Source organism: Hemicordylus capensis, chromosome 1, assembly GCF_027244095.1.
Source record: "Hemicordylus capensis ecotype Gifberg chromosome 1, rHemCap1.1.pri, whole genome shotgun sequence".
Classification (NCBI taxonomy): Eukaryota; Metazoa; Chordata; class Lepidosauria; order Squamata; family Cordylidae; genus Hemicordylus; species Hemicordylus capensis.
In genome coordinates this window covers 398398898-398423651 of record NC_069657.1, presented here as the reverse complement: position 1 = coordinate 398423651, position 24754 = coordinate 398398898, and the positions used below count along the sequence as shown (strand labels likewise).

The following is a 24754-nucleotide window of genomic DNA, read 5'->3' as shown; positions in this document are numbered from 1 at the left end:
CATAAATGAAGTCACAGCAGGAGGAAAGGAATACGACATGAAAGAATCAGGGAATATTTCCCTGATTCTGTGTACTCATGCTTTGAACTGAAGTGCCTTACAGCTGCAGGCAAATAGATCTCATAATGGATTCACATGGCAAGCACACTACAATGTCTATGATGCAAAGCAGAAGTTGATGCCTCAGAGCTCTAGAAAAGTTAGACAGTACTTGTGATTCACTTAAGAAAATGTATTTTGATACCTCAGATGTGTATGGAAAAAGAGTGAGAGTGTACAGCAGAAGAGGAACCAGAAGAAAAGATTTAGTGAGAGAATTCTTCTTCTGACTACTTCACTTCTCATAAAGACAATGATTCTCAGATTATTATTGTAGAATTTTCACTGATGCAACATGGAAAATTGGAGGGATTCCAAGTACAATTTGAAAACGTGGGGTGGGGGGTGGAAAATAATCCTCTTAAATGTGAAAAATAATCTTCTTAAACTATTACCACATTACAACATGCCCTGGAACACTGAGCTCAGTGTTCCAAGTTTAGTGCAGAACTTCCTGCGTATCAAAATGTCCTTTCCCCCCTTGAAGACAGCAAAGCTAAACTATCTAATTGGATCTAAAAATTACATTGTGAAATTTCACCAAATCTATTATCGACACGTACATACCACACTTCTCTATTTGAGTGGCTTTACATGACCACTGGCAATTCAGATGCCTGGGAATACATTGGGAGCCAAGAACACATGATCCTGGCAGATGTTTCATTCAAATCCTTCCATGTCCAGTTCCTGAGCCATCTGACTGACATTCTACTGACTTCATCTGCCCAACTTCAAATCTTGGTTCCAAGTGAGCAGAGAATGTTGGGCGAAAGTTGGCAAAATGTTAGGTGAATGGTTTGGGAACTGGACTTGGGCAGGTTCACATGATACACTACCAGGAGCATGTGCTCTCAATATCTGACCATTTCCCAGGCACTAGACTTACCAGTGGTCATGTGAAGCCACCCTTTATGGTACTGAAGAGTGTGCTATAACACTGAAGTTAGAGGTCATATATATTTCATTTTACCAAGGTAATGTGAATGAAAGCATTTGTACAAGGTCTTTTTCTTGATCTTCTTTTGTGCCTTCACAAATACAGAGGTGAATACACTAACCATACAACAGAAAGAAAACCTAAAGTAGTAATTCCTCGTTCACTGTGCAGTCTTAGGCTTATTTTCTTCACTCCTAAAGAAGTATTTTGGAAACAATGGTTGTAATAAATAATGGTTGTAAAATAATAAAGTTCTTGAAATTTATTGATTTCATTTATTATACACACTGTATACTTAGTAATTCTGTTGATGTCTTTATACTACATCTACTGATAACAGGTGTACCAGAAGTCGAATTAATAATAATAATAATAATAATAATAATAATAAGAAGAAGAAGTTTCAATAGTTTTAAGATCTGCAGGAGAGGTCTTGCTTGGGATCTTCTCTATTAAGAAAAGAAGATATTCTAGTGGTTAAAACAGGTTCTTTCAAATGTAATTTTGTGGCATGGTCTGTGGGGCACATGATATACTCACTTCATTGAAGCTAAGCAAGTTAGGTCTGTTGAGTGCCTGGATGGGTGATCACCTGGGGGCCCCATGTATGCCCCCTTAAATTACATGAAAAAAAGAAAGGCAGGATATAAATAATAAAAAAAATAGAACCAGTATGCTGTTTTTAGCATGATGTCTGTCCTAATTAATGTAAGTGTTACCAAAAGAAAGACACAAAACTACAAGCAGCCATAACTATTGGTCATTAGATTGTAGTTATTAGATTTTTCTTCCATCTTTCTTCCTTCATGAACCCAAGGCGGCGTACATGGATCATTACTATAACTGCACTCAACAATAATGAATATGCTGCAATCTTAGTCTTCTTAATATGGCCCTATATCTGAATTAGAAGTTTGCTGAAGGGCTTCATAACCAAACTTAATGACCTGCATGTTTAGTGCCTGTCATTTAGCTCCAGCATTAGGCTGTTGAATGAACTAATGTCCCCAAAGCAGCATTTCAGTCGGCTGTAATAATAAGCAAGAGCTCATATAGCCAGATGTGTAGTTGAAGAAGCTGAGTTAGGAAATTAGTAATAAGATGTATTCTAAACATAAACCAGTTAAAAATCTGAAGCAAGGATCCTGGAACAATATTCTCAGGCAATCTGGAGATATTGTTATTTGATTGCTTTTCAATTGCTTATTTCAAAAGCTTGTGACTCAATTTACTTATATTAAATAAGTACAAAGTTAACTGAGGCACCAGCTTTTGAAATAAGCAACTGCAAAGCAGTCAAATATCTTCCGAGCCAAATAAGAAAGAGCCAAGGCCAACTAGTTCAGAAGGTATGTACAGCAAAACATGGTAAGACATCTGTTCCTTGAGGTCTGCCAATCCCCAGGGAGATTTTCAAGGGCAACAAGGGGCTGCAGAAGAATGGGAGGATGGGCAAACATCCCTCTGCCTTCCATGCACAGAGCAACAATTTAGAATTTATCCCATTTTTCTTGCTGCGGTTCAAGCTGCTTTCTTAGCGATATATTAGAAAGTGCTACTTTGTATTACTAAGCAGATACAGTACTGAACGAAATGCTTTCACAGTTTGTGTGGGTATCCCCAAATCCTACCTCTCTTTGTAACTCTTCACTACTGTTGTTCCACCCCCATCCATCTATTGTTTTGGGGCCATTCCCTCCTGAGTATTTCATTCTTCAGTGAACCCAACCAGGTTGCCACTAAGACACTACACAGCCAATTAGATTTGACTGTATGTGGATATTAAGAGCATTAGCAATGTCTTCATTGGCCTCACATGTGAGCCTAGTCAATCAGGAATCATATTCTCTCTCTCTCGTTGTCCTTTCAAAGTACCGCCTCCCTCCAGTCACTGAAAAGGGATCAATTTTTTCACACCAACAAAGTTTTTGCATAATATTCCTCAGCCTTCAGCTCAGTTCTTCTCACCTTCTATCCTTGTCTGAACTCTTGTCTCTAATGATTAGAGAATATAGAAAACTGGCCTGGGTTAGTATTCATACCTCTAGATGTCTCTGTGTGGAGTATTTATCTACATTAACACACCCCTCCCCAAAGTTGAGAATTTAATTAAAAGTCAAACTGTATCCAAAATTTTAATTAAAACAAGTAAGCAGTACTAGGCAGCCTGATAATATATGTGTATCATCTGTTTTTTGCTCTAGCCCAATGAAAAAAACACAAGGCTGATAAGACATTAATAACTAACAAGAATAAATAATGGCAAGTTTCCAGGCTGAGGCACTTTGTCTATTACAGAAACTTCAGAGGCATTTAGAAAGGTCCATGTATTTCAACCTCATGAATGGTCACAGGTCATACACATCCACACTTCAAAAATTTCAGCATATTTGCATTTAAGGTAGTTCTACTCTTGGCTTAAATTAACTGCCAGCATCTGCTGCAACGGTAACTATTTGAGTTATGCCCTGGTGAATTCAGAGCAATACATTTAGCAAGTAAATTCCCCAGTTTAGGCTCTCCCCATCTTCAGCTTAACTGTTTATTTTATTTTATTTTACTTCACAGGAGGAACATTGACTACCCTATGAACTTCATGCCTTCTCTCTTTTCCTCAATGACCTAGGCAATACTGTCATTGCCAGTTAACAGAAAATTAGCCACCATTATGACAGTGAAAGCGAGAGAAAAAACATACACTAGTGCATGTGCTACTGGTACTCTGTGGGGAAATACATCGCACCTCCCATAGGGTTTCTCTCAAGCTATGTGCTCTCAGGGGTTATGCCTCATAAAACTCACCTTGAATATAGCAAAGCTGGAGGTGCAGCTGTGGCCACCTACCAAGATCTAAACATCTGGATCTTCATCCGTTGCACTCATAAGAGTGGGTTTATTATTTTATTTATTAGAAACATTTGATAAACTGCCCACTCCGAAGACTCTGGGCGGTGTACAAAAACATGCAAAACAAGACAGCATTAAAATTACATTCTAAATAAAACTAAAGTAACTAACACAAAAGAAAAAGACAAAGTAGTATCCACTACAACAGAGTTGGGCGGTGGATGCTTTAATGGAAAGTCATTATCTTCTTCTTGAATTCTATACAAATTCTCCAAGTGCTTGGAGGTGGGAGCAGAGGTTTGGAGAGCTTCCCAGGCAAACTTAGCAACCTTGGAGATCATAGGCAGCATAGGCATGGACATGGGCAGCATCCCACTAGCTGAGTGGGAGCCATAGAGTTAAAGAAACTGTAGACAGGGTCATCCATATCTTGAGTCTGCTTCTTTAACTCTAAAACAAGTGCAGAAGCCATCTCAGAGATCTGTTTGTGATAAGAACGCATCTCCTCATTAGGAGACATGTCACCTGGCACCACCTTGATGTGGAGGGGGGATCATCAGGATGTTCAGAGAAACTTGTGCCAGTAGAAGATGAGTCAGAATCGTAGACATCTGTTAAGATTACGATATGAGGCCCAGAAAGCAGAACTAGTCGTTGTAGGGGCTGCTTGAGTTGAAGATGTAGTGGAGTCATGAACCACCATCTGGGTGGGTTGACTCTTTTGAGGACGAGGTTTAGGCATCTCGACTGTCTGAGTAGACATGCTAATTAGCTGAATAGGAGGTCTTGGCACTGAGGAATCATCGGCATCGACTTCTGTTGACATCGAAACCACAGTGGTGGTTGGTGTAGGCAGTGGAGTGATCTGAGTCAACATTGAGACCGTAGCAGCAGCAGGATTTGGCAGTTCTGGTGGAGGGGTTACTTGAGTGGCAATAGGCACTATCAATGTCGAGGATTGGCGACGGGCCTTCCAGAGTCTATATTCTTGGTAATCAGAAGGGAGTCTGGGGGAGCTCAGCTGTGCCTGCGTAGCATCCCCTCCTTCACCTCCGAGAACTAATTCTTGTGTGGTAACACAGTCAGTTGGGACCTTCCATGGATGTGGGCAGGTCTTCATTTGGAAAGTTTGGAAAGCCAAAAGGTGTTGAATGAGTAGAGACACAAGCCCGAGATAGTGAAGTTCCCTGGGTCCTCGGTATGAAAAAAGATATGCCATCCTCCTCGGTGTTGAGACCTTGGCTGAGAAACCTATAAAAGGTTGATGCCGATGGAGTACTTTCAGTGGAATCCAGCATATTCAAGAGGCATTGGGCAGCACCAGGTCCCAAGCTGGCTTTCAGATCATCATCGTCGGCATCAATGTTGAAAGAGACCAGGGAAGACACAGGATGGAGAGCGTGCTGCATACGGAGAGTGGTTGGAGAACAAGATTGCACCAGCATCACTGCGGGTGACAGGGAGCGCACATGGCATTGAGTGGTCGATACTGTGGCCGGCATCAACCACGTTGTCACCGTCTACGTTGAAGCAGGGCATCATGTTGTGGATATGAAAGAATCTAGCTTGAGAATCTTCGGTGTCAATAGACGAGATTGAGGAGTCATCGGGGCTGACTAAAGAGTCAGAGAAGGCGTAGCCTACGTCGCAGTCTGTTCATGTGGAGTCTTGCACGCTTCTCTTGGTGGTTCTTGAAAGGAGGTGCCCCTGCGGCATTGGAGCTCCGATGTAGAGACTTGTGCCATTTTTGATGGGGCGAATCAGAGGGTGGCTTAGATACCTTAAACATATCAGTGGAAGACATCAAAACAAGGTTTTAGACTGCACAATGGCAGACCCCGACTTCGACACCAAGCCCGATGTCGATCTTGATACCGTACCGGTTATTGAAGGTATGGGGGTGTCAGCATTGGTGTTCCAGGGTGTAGAACGTTGTCATAAAGGGTAGCCTGCAAACGAAGCGCTCTATTCTTTCTGGTCTGGTGGGGGAAAGTAAGACAAAGCTTACAAGCTGAGGTATTGTGTGCTTCTCCACGACAAAGTATTCGGGACAATACTTGACATGGACAAGCTGCTTGGGGCAGTGCGGCCTATCTTGCCCGACTAGGCTGCTTCTATCTAGCAGAGAGATTGTTGGGGATGGCTTAGTTAATATCATTAACTCATCGCTGAGGGAGGGTAGGATGCCTCCTTATTTGAAGGAGGCAATGATTAGACCACTTCTTAAGAAGCCTTCCCTAGATCCCTCAGTGATGGACAGTTATAGGCTGGCCTTCAATCTCCCATGGTTGGGTACGGTGATTGAGAGAGTGGTGGCTAACCAGCTCCAGGCGGTTTTGGAGAAAACCCATTATCTAGACCCATTTCAAACTGGCTTTAGAGCAGGCTATGGGGTTGAGCCTGCCTTGGTTGGCCTGATGGATGGCCTTTACCGGGGAATCAACAGAGGGAGTGTGACTCTGTTGGTTCTTTTGGATCTCTCAGCGGCATTCGATACCATCGACCATGGTATCCTTCTGGATTGCCTGGGGGAATTGGGGATAGGAGGCCCTGCTTTGCAGTGGTTCCGCTCCTATCTCTCAGGCAGATTCCAGATGGTGGAGCTTGGTGACAGTTCCTCTTTAAAATGGGAGCTATTATATGGAGTCCCTCAGGGCTCCATTTTGTCACCAATGCTTTTTATTGTTTACATGAAACCGCTGGGTGAGGTCATCAGGAGATTTGGTGCAGGGTGTTATCAGTATGCTGATGACACCCAAATCTATTTCTCCTTATCATCATCATCATCTTCATCATCAGGAAATGGCATTCACTCCCTAAATGCCTGCCTACGGGCAGTAATGGGCTGGATGAGGGATAACAAATTGAAGATGAATCCAAGCAAGACGGAGGTGCTCATTGTGGGGGCTCAGAATCTATGGGGTGATTTAGATCTTCCTGTGCTGAATGGGGTTACACTCCCCCAGAAGGAACAGGTACGCAGCTTGGGAGTGCTCTTGGATCCAGACCTCACCATGGTATCTCAGCCGGAGGCTATGGCCAGAAGCGCTTTCTATCAGCTTTGGCTGATTCGACAGCTGCATCCATTCCTTGAAATGAACTATCTCAAAACAGTGATGCATCAGCTGGTAACCTCCAGGCTTAACTACTGCAATGCGCTCTACGTGGGGCTGCCGTTTGCGTAGTTTGGAAACTTCAATTAGTTCAAAATGCGGCAGCCAGATTGGTCTCTGGGGTAACTCAGAGAGACCATATTATGCCTGTCTTTAAAAAAGCTGCACTGGCTACCGATATGTTTCCGGGCGAAATACAAAGTGCTGGTTATTACCTTTAAAGCTCTGAATGGCTTGGGTCCGGGCTACCTTAGAGAGCGACTTCTTCTGTATGATCCCCATCGCTCGTTGAGGTCATCTGGAGAGGTCCGTCTCCGGTTGCCACCAGTACGCCTGGTGGCGACTCAGAACAGGGCCTTTTCTGTAGCTGCTCCTGGTCTATGGAATGCACTCCCAGCAGATACCTGCAGTTTAGGCTCGCTGTTGGCTTTTAAGAGAGCCCTAAAAACCTATTTATTTGGCCTGGCCTTCCAAGGCTTGTAAAGTGTTGTTTTAAAATGTATTTTAATTGGTTTAAAATAGTTTTAATCATTTTTGAATTGTTTTTATATTGTTTTTAGCATTGTTTTAATTGTGGGGTTTATGTTTTTTAAAAGTTGTTGTACACTGCCCAGAGCCTCTGGATGGGGTGGTTTATATATGAAATAAATAAATAAATAAAGAAAGAAAGAAAGAAAGAAAGAAAGTAGGCAGAGTTCATGGTCTGCTGATGGAAGGTTTGCATTGCAGCGGAGACAGCGTTTAAAGGTCTTTTCCTTATACGTATTAATTAAATACAATGATGAGAATACTCAAGTTGTCGAGCAAGAGTCCATTCAGAGTGTAAGCTGTTAAACAGTCTGAAGTTGTGTTAGAGAAAAACAGTCCATTAGATAGAACAAAATTAAAATGTTGAGAGAAAGAATAGTCCGTTCCGGTCCCAATCAGAGGATAATATAATATTGATCATATTTCAATTTTGTTTTCCACAGAATAAAATTGCTCCAGTCTGAGGAGCTCACTGTCCGAGGTGCTGACACAATGGCGGTCAGAAAGAAGAGAAGAAAATGTTAGCCCACCTAAACTGAGCAAGAGCATCATGTGCAGGGGGTGGGGTTAAGCGCTCTGAAGAGCTAGTCAATTCTGCCCGAATGGTCCTGCACAGGCGCAGAACCTACTCTTATGAGTGCAATGGATCACGATACATATGTTTAGATCTTGGTAGGTGGCCACAGCTGCACTTCAGGCTTTGCTATGTTCAGGGTGGATTTTATGAGACATAAGTGTGCGTTTCAATATCAAACTCCTATTAGTAGTATTTAGGTGTTTATGAAAAGCTGCTAACTATGGAGAAATACTTTCAATTCACCTAGGTTTTCTAAAAGCTTTATTACTTGTTCAGTAACAACCTGTTCTACCATCTGCACTCCTAAATGCATTTTTCCCATACTGATTGCCACATGCATCAGTATGCTAGACTCTGAGCCATGACATACCCTGGACAAACTCAATTTAAATTAGCAACAAAACTATGAACTAAAAGCACTTTTCATCCTTAGAACACAGTATGAATGATTCTGATCATGTGTTTTGTAGATCAGGACATACTTTCCAGCCTCTATTTTGGCTCACTAATTTATTTATTTATTTATTATTTATTAAAACATTTTTATACCACCCAAAACTTATGTCTCTGGGTGGTTTACAACAGCATTAAAACCATTAAAACAACATTAATTAAAAGCCTGGGTAAAGAGATGTGTTTTTCAATACTATAACCCTAATATCACAGGGTTATTGCTCACAGAAACAAAGATATTGGAATGCTTGACTTAATCCAAAAAATTGAGTTAGGTTCCTTAGCTAAACAATCTACTCTTGTAGCAAGAGGGGATGGCGCAGCCTGCGTGAGCAGAGTGGCTATTTAAACCTTAGATCTATTTCTGCATCAGCTGAGAAACGCAGCTGCCTGGGCCCATAGGAGGGCCTTCGTTTTGGCTGCCCCTCTTCTTTGGAACAATCCACCCCCATGACTCGTTCAGCCCCCCTCTTTCGTTGCTTTTAAGGGCCTTCTCAAGACCTACCTGTTTTGCCAGGCGTCCGCCATTTAAATTATTTATTTATTTATTTATTTTTGATTTTTTTTTTTTTTGTTATTGGTATTGTTGTTGCTCACTGCTTAGAGTCATTGGAGGAGGCGGTATATAAGAAATTTTAAATAAATAAAATCACCATATATGGTAAATGTGAATCTGAGAAAGATCTTCTGTTTCTCTTGGGCAGGATGTCCTTTTGGAATTATTGATCTGATTACTGAGTGTTAAAAAAAATGTTTAGAACAATAGTTAAAAATGCAAAACAGAAAATATTTTTTAACTTTCCCCCCAGTGTATTCTGGTGTAAAATACCAGGCCGTAATAGGCTGGATGAAGGATGATAAAATGAAGCTGAAGCTGAATCCAAACATGGAGGTGCTCATTGTGGGGGGTCGTAATCTGGGGGACGGGACATACTCTCTTGTTCTGGAGAGAATTACACTATTTCAGAAAGAACAGTACACAGTTTGGGAATGCTCTTTAGATCCTGGATCTAAAATGTGCTTTATGTTTTAATGGTCAGCTGAAATAACCTCGGAAGGAACATTGGTGTATGGTTATAGCACACTCAAAGCACAGAAAAACATGCAGTTTACATGGCCACTGTGGTTGCAGCTGCATTTACCACTTATCTACAGAATGAACGATATTCCAGCTTGAGTTAAGGGCATGTACACCTATTATAAACGGGACTGAAAGGAGAACACACCGTATAAGGATCACTGAACAGCTACCAGATGGTGGTAATTTTTCCTGTCATTGCTGACCAGGGCTGGATTTGAAGTGGCGACAGAGGTGAAATACTTCACATCGCATTACCAATCCCCTAAGCCATCCTTGTAAGCCTTGTATAGACTTTACTACTGCAGAAAGCAGCTCAGCTTAAGAGTTTTGGGTGATTTCATGCCACTCCAGGAAATCACTGTAAATTCAATCTTGTTATGGGTGACTTCACAACCTTATTGTTCACATTTTGAAGATTCCAGTGATACTGTAACTAGAGTTTTAGGCTCAGTTCAAATGTCAGAGTGCAACTCCTGTGAGTCTCAGGATCATGACCCCACCTGTGTGCGTTAAAGGGAGGAGGTTTTCTAATTTCATAAATAGTTCAGAAGCTGCTGGAATTTATCATGATGTCAGAGCCTGGCAAATCTTAGCTTGTTCTAAGCACAGCTTGCAAACAGATTCAATTCCCATTTCAAATCCTGGCTTATTTGCAAACTGTGGTTAGAACAAGCCAAGATTTGCTAGATTCAGAGGTCATGACAAATCCTAATAATCATGTTAAATCATGGTTGTGTGTTAGGATTAGCTGAACCGGATTAGTGTCTGATATAGTCGGATTAGTACAACTTCAATTAAAGTCCACACGTTTTTTAAATTGAACTAGACACATTTAAAGTATTTTATATGAGAAGTTACAATGGAAAAACTGGATCCAAGCTACTGACAAAGTTGATAGATTTTTGTGTAAATTTTCAGCAGTACTGAAACACAAACATTCAATTAATCCCTAGCATTATGAATCACTATTTGAATTCAGAGAAGAAAATTGTCTTGAATCTGATTAGAGGTGGATAATTTTACTGATGAAACATGATTTCAAAATGTTGGTTTGTCCTCTAAAACTGAAATTTGTGCCAAGTCTAAATCTTAACAAGCAACAACCATGAAATTCACTTTGGAAAGTTTATCACTGTGGTATCTGCAATGGTAAATTTAAATCTTGCTAATGTCAATTTCAGATCTGTTTTTTTTAAAGATACAATAGTGAATGTGTCTACCTACAATTAATACTGCTACTCAGAGTAATGATAAGCCATGCCAGCTTTACAGCTGCTCATACTTCACAGAAGATTTTTGCTAGCCAATATGCCTTCTATATTAATTGAATAATTAGCCGATCTTTTGCCCACTGAACCGGATACTAAATGACTAGTACATTTATGCAACCATTTCCCATTTTTGTGAAGCTAAGCCACTGAATAGTCCACTCAATGCTAGTGATGTCTAAATGCATGGCAGGTGTAGCGGGCATCTAGAAATATCTTACAGGAAAGTGGCATTACTCCAGGATTGTTGATTTAAAGGTTAGCCAGTCAGAGAGGCACAGAATGAAAATCTGCTTTCACATTTCTGTTCCTCAAGACATCCTGCAAAGTGCATTGGCAATTAGCAATTCCCCTCACCTCTCTGAGTTCGCTGTGTGAGAAAGCTCAGAACTCATCTTACAAATTGCTCTTTTGAAGATCAAAGGGAAGCTGAATTTGTCTGTGTGTGCGCTGGATGAGATTGTAATTTAATGGAATTTTCAGGGAAGGTTTGGCCCCAGGACAGAGGATTCAGGGGAGCTCTATGACTCTTCCCTTCTGAGTGCCTTCCTTGCCTTTAATTGGCACCTCATTAGAAATTAATGAAAATGACATCCTCTGTTCTTCCTGCTCTAGGCATAGCACACTACAAAAAGCCCCATCACAATTCATAACACATTCAATTTATATAGCAATGGCTCTTAAGCATTATTTATGAGATGTGAATTTCTTGTCAGCAGTTAATAACCTATACGGAAGGGGAGAGAATGGAAAGAAGATCGTGAACATGCACACAAATATTTCAGCAGCAAAGGGAAGCAGTGTTTTTAATGCACCGTTGCGGTGGGTCTCCTCTAGTAAATTGTTCAGGGGTCTTCCTCTCCACCCCCACTCCATGTCTTACAGTTCTCTTAAATGCACCAATAATTCCAGAATACGATTGGAGCCATGATGGTGGTGGCTCTGGGGACTGGGGTACATTCAAATGCTTCATCGTAATTAAGATTAGGAGGGAGAGGACATAAAAGCTGTACTACCCCATCGTCACCATTGCTGAAGTGAAACAAAACCTTACTAAATGAAACCTCCAAATGTACATATCCAAGAGGACACACGCCTTGCAAGCCCCTGATTACAGTGGTGGGGGCTGGGGGCTCAGCCTGCAACTGCCATCAATTGAATTTTGGGAGTGGGATAGAAGATAGACTTGTGCATTCTGCTCTTACCACTCCCCAAAATCCTTTTGGCAGCAAAGGGGAGCTTAGTCCAATTTTGTGAATGAAAGAATTCAGAGGAAAATGGGGAGGATTTGGTTAGGGAAAACAGCCAGCCTCTGGTGAGCATCCTGAGAGCCCAGTTGCCTCTCACCTGCAAGAGATGCTTTTTGGACTCACCCTTCTTATATTCGGATTTAGAAGCTATAAAAGACATAAGCATCAAAAGAGGACATATGGAAGCTTTAAGTCATTTAAAACTTTAAGAGTCAAAGACAGTGTTCTGAATTGTGCTTTGAAAGATATAAGAAGTCAGTGCAGGTCCTCACATAATTTTAGAGTTGGAAGGGAACTTGGAGATCTTCTAGGACTGGACTGGAAGATCTGTGAGCCCCTGCTCAGTGTAGCAAACTGCTACAGCATCTGACAGATGGCTATCCAGCCTGTTTTGAAACCCCCAGGAAAGGAGAGCCTAGCATTACATGAGGTAGACAGTTCCACTGTCAAACAGCTCTTACATCTAGACTAAATCTGTTTCCTTGTAATTTCAACCCAATGGTTCTAGTCCTGCCATTGGGAGCAAGAGAAAACAAGTTTGCTTCTCCTATGCCTTTCAGATATTTAAAGAGAGCTATCATATCTCCCCTTATTATTTTCTTCTTCAGGCTAACATACCTAGCCCATTCAACCATTCCTAGAGTATTGTATGTGTACTCACAGTGAATCAAACCTATGAAGATGGCTACCATGTTGTATATCAGCAGCAACCTGCAGGCATCAGGAGCTGCACTCCATAAAGCAAGTTAAAGCTGCAAATTAAGCCTTATTTTGTGAAAGACGTGCTGAAAAGCTGACTATCTGTGAAATGTGCATTGGTTTCAATACTTGTTTTTTGTTTTTCCTTCATACAAATACAAAAGGCCTACACCGGAGCACACAAATCTGACAGGATCTTCAAAGTTTCTGAAAGATTTTGATCAAGTATTGTCCATTTTGTTAGTGGCAAGGACGAGTTGTAGCAAGCACTAAAGTGTTGTATAACAAAACTTGAGAAACCCAGTCAGAAGAACTCCAAAGCTGAACACCATATATCTGAAAAAAAGCTAAGCCCTACTGGGGCATTATTATAACAACACACATGGTTACAATGCTACCTGGTAAATCCTGCCCCTGCATTAACATATTACATAAATCTGCCCCCCACTGACCACACAGCATGAGCCTGAAGAGAAAAATAGTGTACTCAAGGAGGGATTTTCCCCATGACTAGGAATACTGGGGCACCAGTGCTCCCAGTCACTGGGAGGTTCTCTTTCTGAGTACAGCTTTTGCCTCTTCAGACAAATGCTGTATTTGTGGTCAGTGGGGCACGGGGTTACATACTGCATCAACATGGGGGTGCGTGGGTGGGTGGAATTCACTGGGTGTTGTTGTCATATACAAAGTTATAATAATGCCTGAATAGAACTTCAGTTTTAAAATATAACAGTTTCAGGTATATTTATATTGATCAAAATTTATGTCAGTCTGCATTTTAAAGTCTGCTGACAGGATGATGGCTGAACAGAATTATGTAGAAATCCAAGTGCATTAATAGTGAGTTAATCAGTATTTGCATGGACAAATTCCTCTCCACATCTCCTAGCTATTGCAAATATAAAAAGAAGCTGCACCCACAGAAGATAAAGAAAATGCCCTCTTCAGCAATTGAGTAGTATTCCAAAGAAAGTATTAGTATTAGTAATAATAATATTCTCTTTGCTGGTACTAACTCTCCAGTGAACCAGATAAGTCACGGATTTTATTAACCTCACAATGACAGCTCCTAACTGGAACTTGTCCTTCAAGATTCTTAAGCAGAAATATAGACACACATGTTTTAAAACAACTGTAGTATAAAAACTAGCAATTTGTCAGGAGGCCTGACACGAGAAGCTTCTGTGCTTTTAGGCGTTCTAGTGTGTGTGTTTTACTCATAATTTTGTTCTGGAGATAACTTTGTTTCAAGTATTCAAATAAAAATGTTATAGGGAAAGAAAATAAGGATATTTAAAGTAGCCAATAAATTATTTTATTTGGCGGGGGGGGGGGCATAGCTCGGTGGCAGAGAAAAGGAAGAATTCTTACTGTGAATTTCTATTCTCATAGACTCCCAGGGGGCCTTGCTTTGTATTACCAGGCATGGTTGGGAAAGAGGCCCAGCGAATTTTGGAGAGATGCTGCCATATAACTCAACTTTGTGTGTTCATGTTCATGTTAGCTAGATTTACCTTCTGGATCTTATTTAAAATGGGCAAGCTATCACAAATTAATTGGCTAACAATAAAGTCGGTTCAACATTTGCTGGAGTTTTTGAGTGCGGCTTTTTTGAGGGGGTGATATGGGCTTTGTTCATAGTATTTGTAGATCTTATGGTCACCATATAACACCTCCCCAAAGGTATAGTGCTGCTTATTGACTATATGCAACTGAGTGAACAATATCATTTAGGAGGAGGAAATACTTTTTCCTATGACTCAAGGCTATGGATATCACACCAAGTTGCAGCTACTACAGCCATAGCTCAGTGAATAGGATTGCATATTCCAATTATTGGTTATTGGGGGGCAGGGAGAAGATCATGGATGTTTGCTCCCCCTTTGCAAGAATGGGAACCTCATGGCCTTACTTTCTTCTGGGTAATTACTGACAGTAACAGTTCAGCAAATGACAAATCTTGTGAAGGATCCTCATTGTGAGTTTTTTAAAAAACCCACAATGTATTATCCACATGCATACTAGCTTTATGAAGAGTCTAATGCACATACAGGGCTTTCCTCTGTTTTGTACCTCCTGTGATGCTTTTGTCAGGCTGGCTCCATTATTTTGGGCACCCTTTGGGCAATTCACCTTCAGTGGGCCCTTGTAATGGGGAAGAAGCAAGGTGCACAAACCAATAGTTCTCTCATGCTTCCTCTTGGCTGTTCCATGCAAAGTCAGAATGGCAGCACTGCTTGGGTACCACATGCTGTCTTGAAATCTTAGAATATGCCAGACCATTTTGCCCTCTGGACTGGTCTTGGCTTTTGTAATTGCTGCATTTGCTATATCAGGAATGCAGTAGGTTTTTTGTTGTTGTCAGTCATGTCTCTCTTTCTGTCAAGAATTCCCTACATTCTCTAAAGAATTTGTACAGGAGTATTTGTCTAATATGTTTTGGCAAAGAATTCTAATTAGAAAGTTAAATGGTAGTTGAAGCAGCTCACTAAGTGTGTGGTGGACTCCCAAAGAAATAGGGAGAGCATTTCAGTTTCTACATGAATATGTGTACATGTTTTATGAAGTGTGAAAAAGCAATCCCCAAACAATAAAATATATTTACAAGTTATATGGGATGCTGTCAAGACATATTAACACCACAGGTTATGATTGCCAGTATGCTCAGCACTGAGGACTAGCTTGGAAAGATTAACCAAAAGAAGTCAAACACACACACATATTTACCTCACATTAATAAGCATAGTTTGTCAGGTCATGAACATATATAACTATGGTGCCAACCCTTGCTTAAGGAAAATAAAACCTAACCAAGTTATAAATAGCACAGGTTAGTCTCAGCACAAGCACTGGTCTGGTCTATTGTGGTCTCTGTAAATGCCCGACTCAGGCTTAGCCCAGTTCTGCACCTGTAATTCTATATTATCCTGTCAGGGCTGATGTGGACTTTCAAAGCCCATATTTCAAAAACGTACCTACTACGCATTTTCTAAAATAGATATGTTATAAAGTGCTGTATTAAAATATCATGGTAGTATGGCTTAATAAGCCATGAAATAAGTCTGTTGAGGATCCTAAGGTTAACATGCTGATGAAGCAGCAGCATATTAGCATATTCTATTCTCATCTCTGAATGCATCAAACATTTAGATTCTAGGGCACTCGAGGAACTGTATCTTTCAACAGAATGCAACTTTTACCCATAGCGTAGGATTGAGATTCTGTGGCTTGGTTCTCTTTACAGTAAATGCAATAGTTGTAGGAAATAATTATCCATTTCCTTGGATGTTTTCAAGGGGCTTGTCTGCAAGTGTCAGTTTTGTAATCAAGTTTCTGCAAACATTAAAATCAACATGAATTTAGCCAAGGAGGAATTATGCTCCTGCATAAATAAAGCAAAGGGTAAATCTGCCTAGCCAAAAGAAAAAACAACACTGTTGAATTTAATACATTGGATCAAACATACAAACCTATAAATATTGGCTTAATATATCAAACCAGGGAAAATACAAACTCTCATTTGCAGCTGCTGTTCAGAAACTTCATTTGCCTCCCACCAAGCATGATTAAGAGGTCAACATGTTTATGTCCACTGTGATAGGTTTTTTTGTTCAAAATCCAAAAGTGCATTAAAAAAACAACAACATATGAGTGAAGGAAGAAAAATGGTTAGGCACTATCACACATTTTTCATGCCTATTGTTCTCTCATTTATAGACAGACAGACAGAAAGGCAAATTCTGTGCCTGTGGGTATGTAATCCAGGGGAGACATCAACATGCTCTTTCATTCAAACTGTGACAAAAGCAACCATAAAGCAATGTCTAGTTTAGCAAAATAGTGTTCAGAGGCATTAGGGCAAGTTTCATACCATAGTTTGTATTTTACTGAGCAAGCCATAAAGAAGTTTCATCCAAAAGCCTATAAGGGCTGGGCAGGTGGGCAATGGGGTGGGGGTGTCAGGAACTGGCGTGGCGCCCCCACCTCAGTGGCGCCTAGGGCACGTGCCCTGACTGCCCCCCCACAGTTCCGCCTATGCATTAAGGCATCACAGAAGAAATCTCTAGTTCTTACTTTGAATTTTCCTTCTATCACATGATCAAAGGGCAGAAATACTATGCTACTAAACAAAGCGAAAGTGAGAAACAGAAAGAACTTAGCTTTTTTGAATAGGTAAAGCCCAGGGGAATTTTCTGAAGACCTTGTGGTAGTCAACAAAAGACCGAGGTAAAGAGTTGTGCTATGCACTAGGAGGAGCCATTTCCAGCTTAATTTCACTTATTTGGTAAAGCTCTGGAATGTTCTGAACCATAGCTCCTTGTAGGCGTGGAACCCAAGTATGATGCACAGAGACCACAAAGAAGAACTATTTTTCACATTAGAGATTTCTTTGCATTCACAGAAGATCATTCTATGCACTGGCACACTTAGATGCGTGAGGACTCTCTGGACTGGACATGCTTTCTATATAAGACCACTATTTCATCTAATGGCACAAGAGCAGATATTAGGAGCTGTATCTTTAGCAGACTAACATCCTTAACCTACTCTTCACACATGAAGTACAATGCTTCCATAAAATTGTGAAGGGCTTTGAGTGCTTTGGCTTTTTGTGAGGTTGTACCCATTTGAACATATTATACAGATTTCATTACATTGCTTCAAAATGAGGAGAAGTTATATCACAATAGTTTGACCCAGATGAACAAAAGAACATTAATATAACTATAAAGGAAAGCTTAAATTTTAATGCTGGCTGCCAATCCTTACCACAGCGACATGATCCCAGTTCCTGCTGTACCAGTTCCAGTTTTGTTTGGCACTGGAAACACCTGCGTCTGCTCTTTTGTTTGGAACGGTTGATTTCTTCAGGTCTGTCATGACTGTCCTCCAGTAACCGTGGTCGCTTCTCAGGAGAAGCCTCGCTCTCAGACTGCGAATCTGTTTCGGGGAAAACATTTGGAGTACAATGTTGGCTTATTTTCATTGAAGCCTCTTACTCTAGTCACAGTGCAACTTTCACACACCCATTTGCAAACAGGACGTTCATTTGTATTCCCATGCATACTTACACTCTCTTAATAGTAAAAACAGGTACCAGGTAATAGACACATTAACTTTGTTCCCTACAGGACCCTGTTCCTGGTTTACAAAACTGAATATAAAATGAATTGGCTAAATCATCTTGATTGTGGCTCTGACAATGTACTGCCACACAGAGAACACACCATCCCAGACAACTGCAAGCTTTGTTTTTTATCCCATTTAGTTCCTCCTATGAAACTTTAACCCCCATCCCCATATAGACCAATACTGCTTCTGATGAAACACAATTGAACACAAATTCAGCCTATTTCCTGCCTAAGCAGGAGAGGGATTTTTTTTAAAAAAATTATTATTATTTTAGGGCACAGTATGCTAGCTATAGCTCCAATAACCAAAGCAGGAACATGAAAGCACCATACTGTGCCTCCCTCTCTCTACAAGGATAACAATCTAAATGTAAATTATACACAGACAAGATAAACTAAACACAACATGTACATGCCTGCTACATATTCAAAATGCTCAGAGGATCTCTCTTTAAAACTAGTCATGATACTACATACTTTAATAACCTTATTTGTAATTTTCCCCTCTTTCAGGAAAATAATGTTGCTGGGGAAGAGTAGAGATAGGAAATGCATGTCTTTATGAAGCTGTAAATTGAAAAGAGCTTCAGGTAAACCATAAGAAGGGGGAAGAAAACACCACGCATTATGCTTCTTGTATCCCACATACCACAGCAAGTAAAAAAGCACTCTCAAACCTAGTACACATTTCTCATTATTATGCTGGCACATGCCTCAAGTAGGGGGCAAGTGGTTAGAGTGCTCAGCTGGAACTGCCAGAAAAAATTGGATTCTGCCTGTATCTTTTTCTGTGTATACTGAGACACATGGAGAAAACCAACCACTTCATAGGATTGGAAGGGGCTTCTCTCTGCCTACGTTTGAACATTACTCAGTTAAGATTAATGTTAGGACTAACGTGCTATGAACTTGCTTTGCATGTACCTAGTAAAACTGGTCTATGAGTTTAGTATTTGGGGTTCTCCAGAGTGGCCTTTACTAAACATATAACATGTGGAAGAATACATCAGCATGCACAAGGTCACAACTATTTTCAGAAAGAATTGTTTTTAACATTGTCCAATCTCTCCTCCATCTCAAGATGCAAGATATATAACTCTACTGCATTCTCAGCTTAACACCACCCAGATCTGAGATTCAGCCACTCACCTGGTCACCTGTAATAAGTTTTTTAAAAATCCAGAAAAGACATCCCTCCCACAGCTCTTCATAGGTAGAAGGAAAACAGAGCCAGGCATGGCACAGCTCTGTGCACCACAGAGGTGATAAACAAGGAGGCCTCCTGTTTTGAGGCTAGAATTAAGAGAATTCTGTGCAAAGTGTCCACCTGCCAAGGAGGTCAACTTCAGGGGTCACTCTCCTTCCCCCTGCAATCTCAGAGCTACCATCCTCGAAAGATGTAAAGAAAGGTGTGGATTCCACTTGTTAATAAGGCATGTGTGTGTTCTCCTTTTGCAGTCTCGATGTGCTCAATAGGAACACAGAAAAGTAGAGCAAGGGATGGACACAACTACCTTCTGCAGAATTATTTGCTACACTGTATAACTATAGAAAATAACTTTTATAGATATACATGTGCACTTTCAAGCCTAAACCAGTAAAGAACGTATGCAGGACTACAGAACTAAAGTCAAGGTCTAAAGTAGTACTTCAGGTATCCCCAGGGCTTCATAGCTAGTGCAATTTTTGCATTAGCTTTTTTGTTGATGCTGCTGCTGTTTGGCAGCAGACTTTATTCCATGCCATATAAGGAGATGCTTTTGGAAGTGGTTTAAAGGTGGTCTTCTCGTGGGTGCTGCCCTTGGTGCCTGCACCCCTATCCGAGGTGACGGTGGTTGCAGGCTTTTAGCTCATGGGACTGGGGGTATGGGAGGTTCAGGGGGGAAATGCCAAGCAAGCTGTCGTCGTTTACCGCTCCGTAGTTTGTTAACGTATCAAACCTTCCTTTTTAAAACAAAAACAAAAACTCAGTACTATTATTTTGTTATAGGGTAGTTGCAAAGAGTTGTCAGTCAGTCCAAAACAAGTCGATTATCCAGAAGAAACAAATAAGTTTAGCTGAGGAGCTGAGAGCTTTCTGAAGCGTCTGAATGCGTAGGCGGTCAGACAGAAACTGAATAATGAGACGCCTAACTGCCACTAGAAAGGACTGCAGGCTTGTGCAGGGGCAGTTAAAGGCGTCGCGAGGAGCTAACAATGCCTACCCGAAGCAGGTCTGCGCAGACGCAGAACCCATTTTTATGAGTCTCGCTGGAATCACTATCCAGATCTTAAAGCATAAGGGATGCTATTTAAGAAAAGCCCAAGCTCCTGGGCATGTGAAATTACAGTGGGTGACATTCTGGACAGTACAATGTGGGCGGTTTTTTTGGGGAAATGCTACAGGTGTCTAAAGCAGTGCCTGCGGTATTGTGCAATACTCTTATGCTAAGATTTGAAATTGCATGATCATACTTGTATGATGATACTTCCATTGGAAAGAATAATAATAATAATAATAATAATTATTATTATTATTATTATTATTATTGTTATTGTTGTTGTTGTTGTTTAAATTTTATATTCCACTCTTCCTCCAAGGTGCCCAGAGCAGTGTGTAACATACTTAAGTTTCTCCTCACAACCCCCCTGTGAAGTAGGTTACGCTGACAGAGAAGTGACTGGCCCAGAGTCACCCAGCAAGTATCATGGCTGAATGGGGATTTGAACTCGGGTCTCCCTGGTCCTAGTCCATCACTCTAACCACTACATCACGCTGGCACCAATCAGTTTTGCCATTTTAAGTATTAGTACAAAAACACCCTTAAACAACACTTTGGGTGTTTCTTTAACAGCAGTGTGGGTGGCTCAGAACCACCCATGTTGCACTGCACAATATGACTGCAACTGTTCTTCGACTCAATGGAGTAATGCAATCTGCTCTTACATTTGGACTGAAAGATGCTGTAATCACTAGCACATCAAAGAGTTAAAAAAACAACCCCAAGACATCTCGTCAATTAATGCTATGAAAGAGTTACATACATACTTCAAGGGTTCATATAAAGAGAGCATGTTACAAATGTTTAAAATAATTGTGCAATAATAAAATATAAAAATATAATACAAACATTATGTAGGGCAACTTACAACAGAAGTTTGTTGCATATAGTTGTCAAGGACAAATCTATTCCAGGTAATGAAATGCTTACAAAACTACAGTTATAGGTAAGCAATCTCATGAAGCTTCTTTGGAGGAAGGGAACATTTGTACCACAGTATAGCGTCTGTCAAAACATAAATAAAAATGCTATACAGTACAGGAATAAGGACTTCAGTGGATTGCAGTTTCTAAGGATGTAGGTGGTTCTAATTGTAGCTACTCTGCAAGACTGGAAAACAGAAGTTGGGTAATTCAGTGAGCAAAATTTAAATTGCAATTTTGGGTGAAAACAAACAGGGCAATGTCTTTAAAACTCTTCTGTCTCCTGTAGAAAGTTTCATTTGTTCTTTACTGTCATTGTTCTTGTCTTCATTGCTCAATTCTCTCCCCCCACCCGCCATCATTTCCAAATACATTGTGTCAGAACTGTCAGAGCTGAATTCCAATTCCTTCATCTCAGGCCACAGCACCATTTGCTGCCTGCATATACATGGCTTCACTAACAGCCACTGTGACACTTGAAATTTCAGAGAATTGTTCCTCTCAATAGCAATAAGCACTTGGAAGATGTAGAAGGGAGTTTCCAAATAGGAAGGACAGAAAAGGATATTAAGTATTAAGTGCAGGGAGTGGGGGGAGGCTTCTCCCTCTCTACCAGCCTCACAGGAAAAAGACTAGCCTGTTTAAACTCTAGCATGACGACAGCATTAAAGGTACTTCATCAGGCTAGTTTTCAGTTCTTTTTAAAAAGATCTATCACAGCCTGATAGATTTACATTTATGATCTCAACTGCCAGTGCTATCATCAGTAAGGGCAATACCTCCCGAACATCACTGCCTCAGTTCCTCACACTTTTAAAAATAACTTAAGCCATCAAAACTAAATCCATGAAGAATTCTGCTCAGGAGGTATGGTTTACACTAGAATTATATGAAAAGGAGAAAGAAAAAAACAGGAATCTAGGAAATGGCGCAGCAGGGAAGTAACTTGCCTAGGGAGCAAGAGGTTGCCGGTTCAAATCCCGCCTGGTATGTTTCACCTATATTGGACAGCAACAACATAGGAAGATGCTGAAAGGTATCATCTCATATTTCATGAGAGATGACAATGGTAAACACCTCCTGTATTCTACCAAAGAAAATCACATGGCTCTGTGGTCACCAGGAGTTAACACTGACTCGACGGCACTTTACCTTTAGGCGCAAAAGGTAAAAACAGATTGAGCTACTGAGAGTCCCACAGAAGGGGGTCATAAACAAACAAAAGCTAACTCTCATGGATTGTTGAGAAGCAGGGGGAGGGGAAAAAGTGGGGGGTACAACTAAAAACAAAGAGGAGCTTTAAATCTTGGCTGCATGAAAGAGCCAGTAAGCAACATATCCACTTCATTTACAAGAGACAGACAGTCATCAGTTAGATGAGTGGTCTGAATGGTCTGAATGAAATAATTTTTTCCACAGTGAACAGTATTAAGATTTCCTAGTATACACCATTTAGCATATATACCATGTTTTGCTTTGAGCCTTTATTGATACAGATTTGCAACTGTGGAAACAAGCTATGTAAGGTGTGTGATGTTTAATTTCAAAGGTGAAATCAGAGCCTTTCAAAGCAGTATTTGCATTAAGATATCAAAAATTAAAGATATTGTAGGTTTTTTAATTAAAAAGTTACTGTTTGGTTCTCTGCTTTAGCTGTGTAACAACATTTTTTGTATATATGATTGCATAAGTATTCCCATTCCATATTCCACCACCTCGCATTAATTCCTACAATTCATCTTTGAATTGTACTTAAAGTACATCTTTGAAAGTACTTAAATTGGTCTTTTCACTGAAGATAATTATAAACTCCCCCCGCCCAAACATACTAAGATATTACACCTAACTTTATTCTGAATTAGTTCTGCAATGAGAAAGGCTGAAACAGAAAACTAGTTTTGCATGGAAGCAGCCAATTTATATTTTTCAACCAGGTCTCAACAACAAATTATTTTTAAGAAAGGTTGTGCTGCTGACTAAGAGAAATATATAATCCTCTGACACTGACTTAAAGGACCCGAGAGAAAGTTTTATAACAGCTAAATCAAGGATATGCCACCCATGACATGATGATTAAAAATTAAGAACACAAAAAGTGTTCTACAAAAGTACTGTAAATTGCAAATACATGCATATAAAAAGCAGGAAGGAGTAAGAAAATATAAAGCTGCCATATTGCAGGAGAAATGAGATATTTGTACCAACCAGGATACCTGTTGGATGCCATTATGCATCCCAGCAACATGGGTGTATTTCAGTTTCATGTTTTGAGATGCTACATGGTGTTGCACTGGCCACAAGCTAACTGCATACCCTCCAGCATTTCATCAAGGAAAATAGGAACATGCCTGTTGAATGTGTAGGAGTGTGGCCAAGGAACTTGGGAGGCACAGCATACAATTCTGACTACAAGGATGCCACAGGTAAAAAACAAGTGCATGTAGAGCACGTTATTCCAGATTACCCAAGCAAATGAACTAAGCTATACCCTTCAACATTTCACAGAGAAAAATAAAGGATACATTTGTAATAACTAAATTATCATCCCAAGCATTTATGGCCCTCACTATATGTAGTTCCAGCACCTGCAGTTTTGCTTACGTGTGGATGTATCTTAGAGATCCGGTTTCTTTATTTGGGATAAACAAAAAAGCTGAAATTTGCCTATTCGCAGTTGCTGAGTGGCTGGAAATGACCCAGAAATATCTTCTGTATTACTTCCAGCTGCCATTTTACCACACAGAGGCATTTTGAGGCTCTTTCTTTTTAAAACATTCTTTTTTGGGTGAATATTTGCCAAAAATTCAGCCAATTTGGGGGTTTTCGTGGACATTTTTTGAGCCGTGGAGAGCAATGTAATGTGAGTTTCTAATCTTATTTCTCCCTCCTTCCCATTTTTTGACTTTTGGGGGGGGCTAGGAACCTAACCCCTAAATTCCCATAGGGATGAGATTTTTTTATTCACAATTTCTGTACTTGCAATTATAGGCAAGAACAGAACCCATGTGAATATATAGGGCCACCTGTATTACACATTACTGAAGACTGGATTCCAGCTGCTGTAAGCTGTGCACTGCACAGTGCCTTCATCTGCTACATAGACATTTTCAATGGTGAAGTGTTGGAGGGTTCATTGTCTATGTACAACTACACAAAAAACATAGACAGCTACCTTATACTAAGTCAGACAACTGGACCATCTGGCTTAGTGTGGTCTACACTGACTAGCAGTGGCTTATCTAAGGTTTCAAAAACGAGTCTATCCCAGTCCTATCTGGACATGACAGGGGGTATCTAGGGTGGGGCAGGCAGGGCACATGCCCTGGGCACCACTTGAAGGGGGGGCGCCATTTTCTAAAATAAATTTTTTTTTAAAGGCCACCGAAAATGAAATGGCCCCCGCGCATGCTCAATGGTCTCTGTGAGGCCCTAGGCCATGCCAGGACTTGCAGAGGCAATTTGAGCATGCGTGGTGGCAATTGCAGAGGCAATTTGAGCATGCGTGGTTGAGCATGCATTTTGTTTTCAGTGGCCATTTTTTTAAAAAAAGATTCTTTTAATGGCCAGCAAACATGCTCAAATG

The 24754-nt window shown here is 40.6% G+C and overlaps 1 protein-coding gene across 4 annotated transcripts in view; it reads right to left on the bottom strand.

The window, feature by feature from the left end:
- Positions 1 to 24754, bottom strand: part of ZFAND3 (zinc finger AN1-type containing 3) — a 223982-nt gene that overhangs the window by 13365 nt on the left and 185863 nt on the right. For all 4 annotated transcript variants that reach the window (XM_053304978.1, XM_053304984.1, XM_053304967.1 and 1 more), the window contains one exon: positions 17626 to 17796. In XM_053304978.1, coding sequence (XP_053160953.1) covers positions 17626 to 17796 — 171 coding nt within the window. The remainder of the gene's footprint in view (positions 1 to 17625; positions 17797 to 24754) is intronic.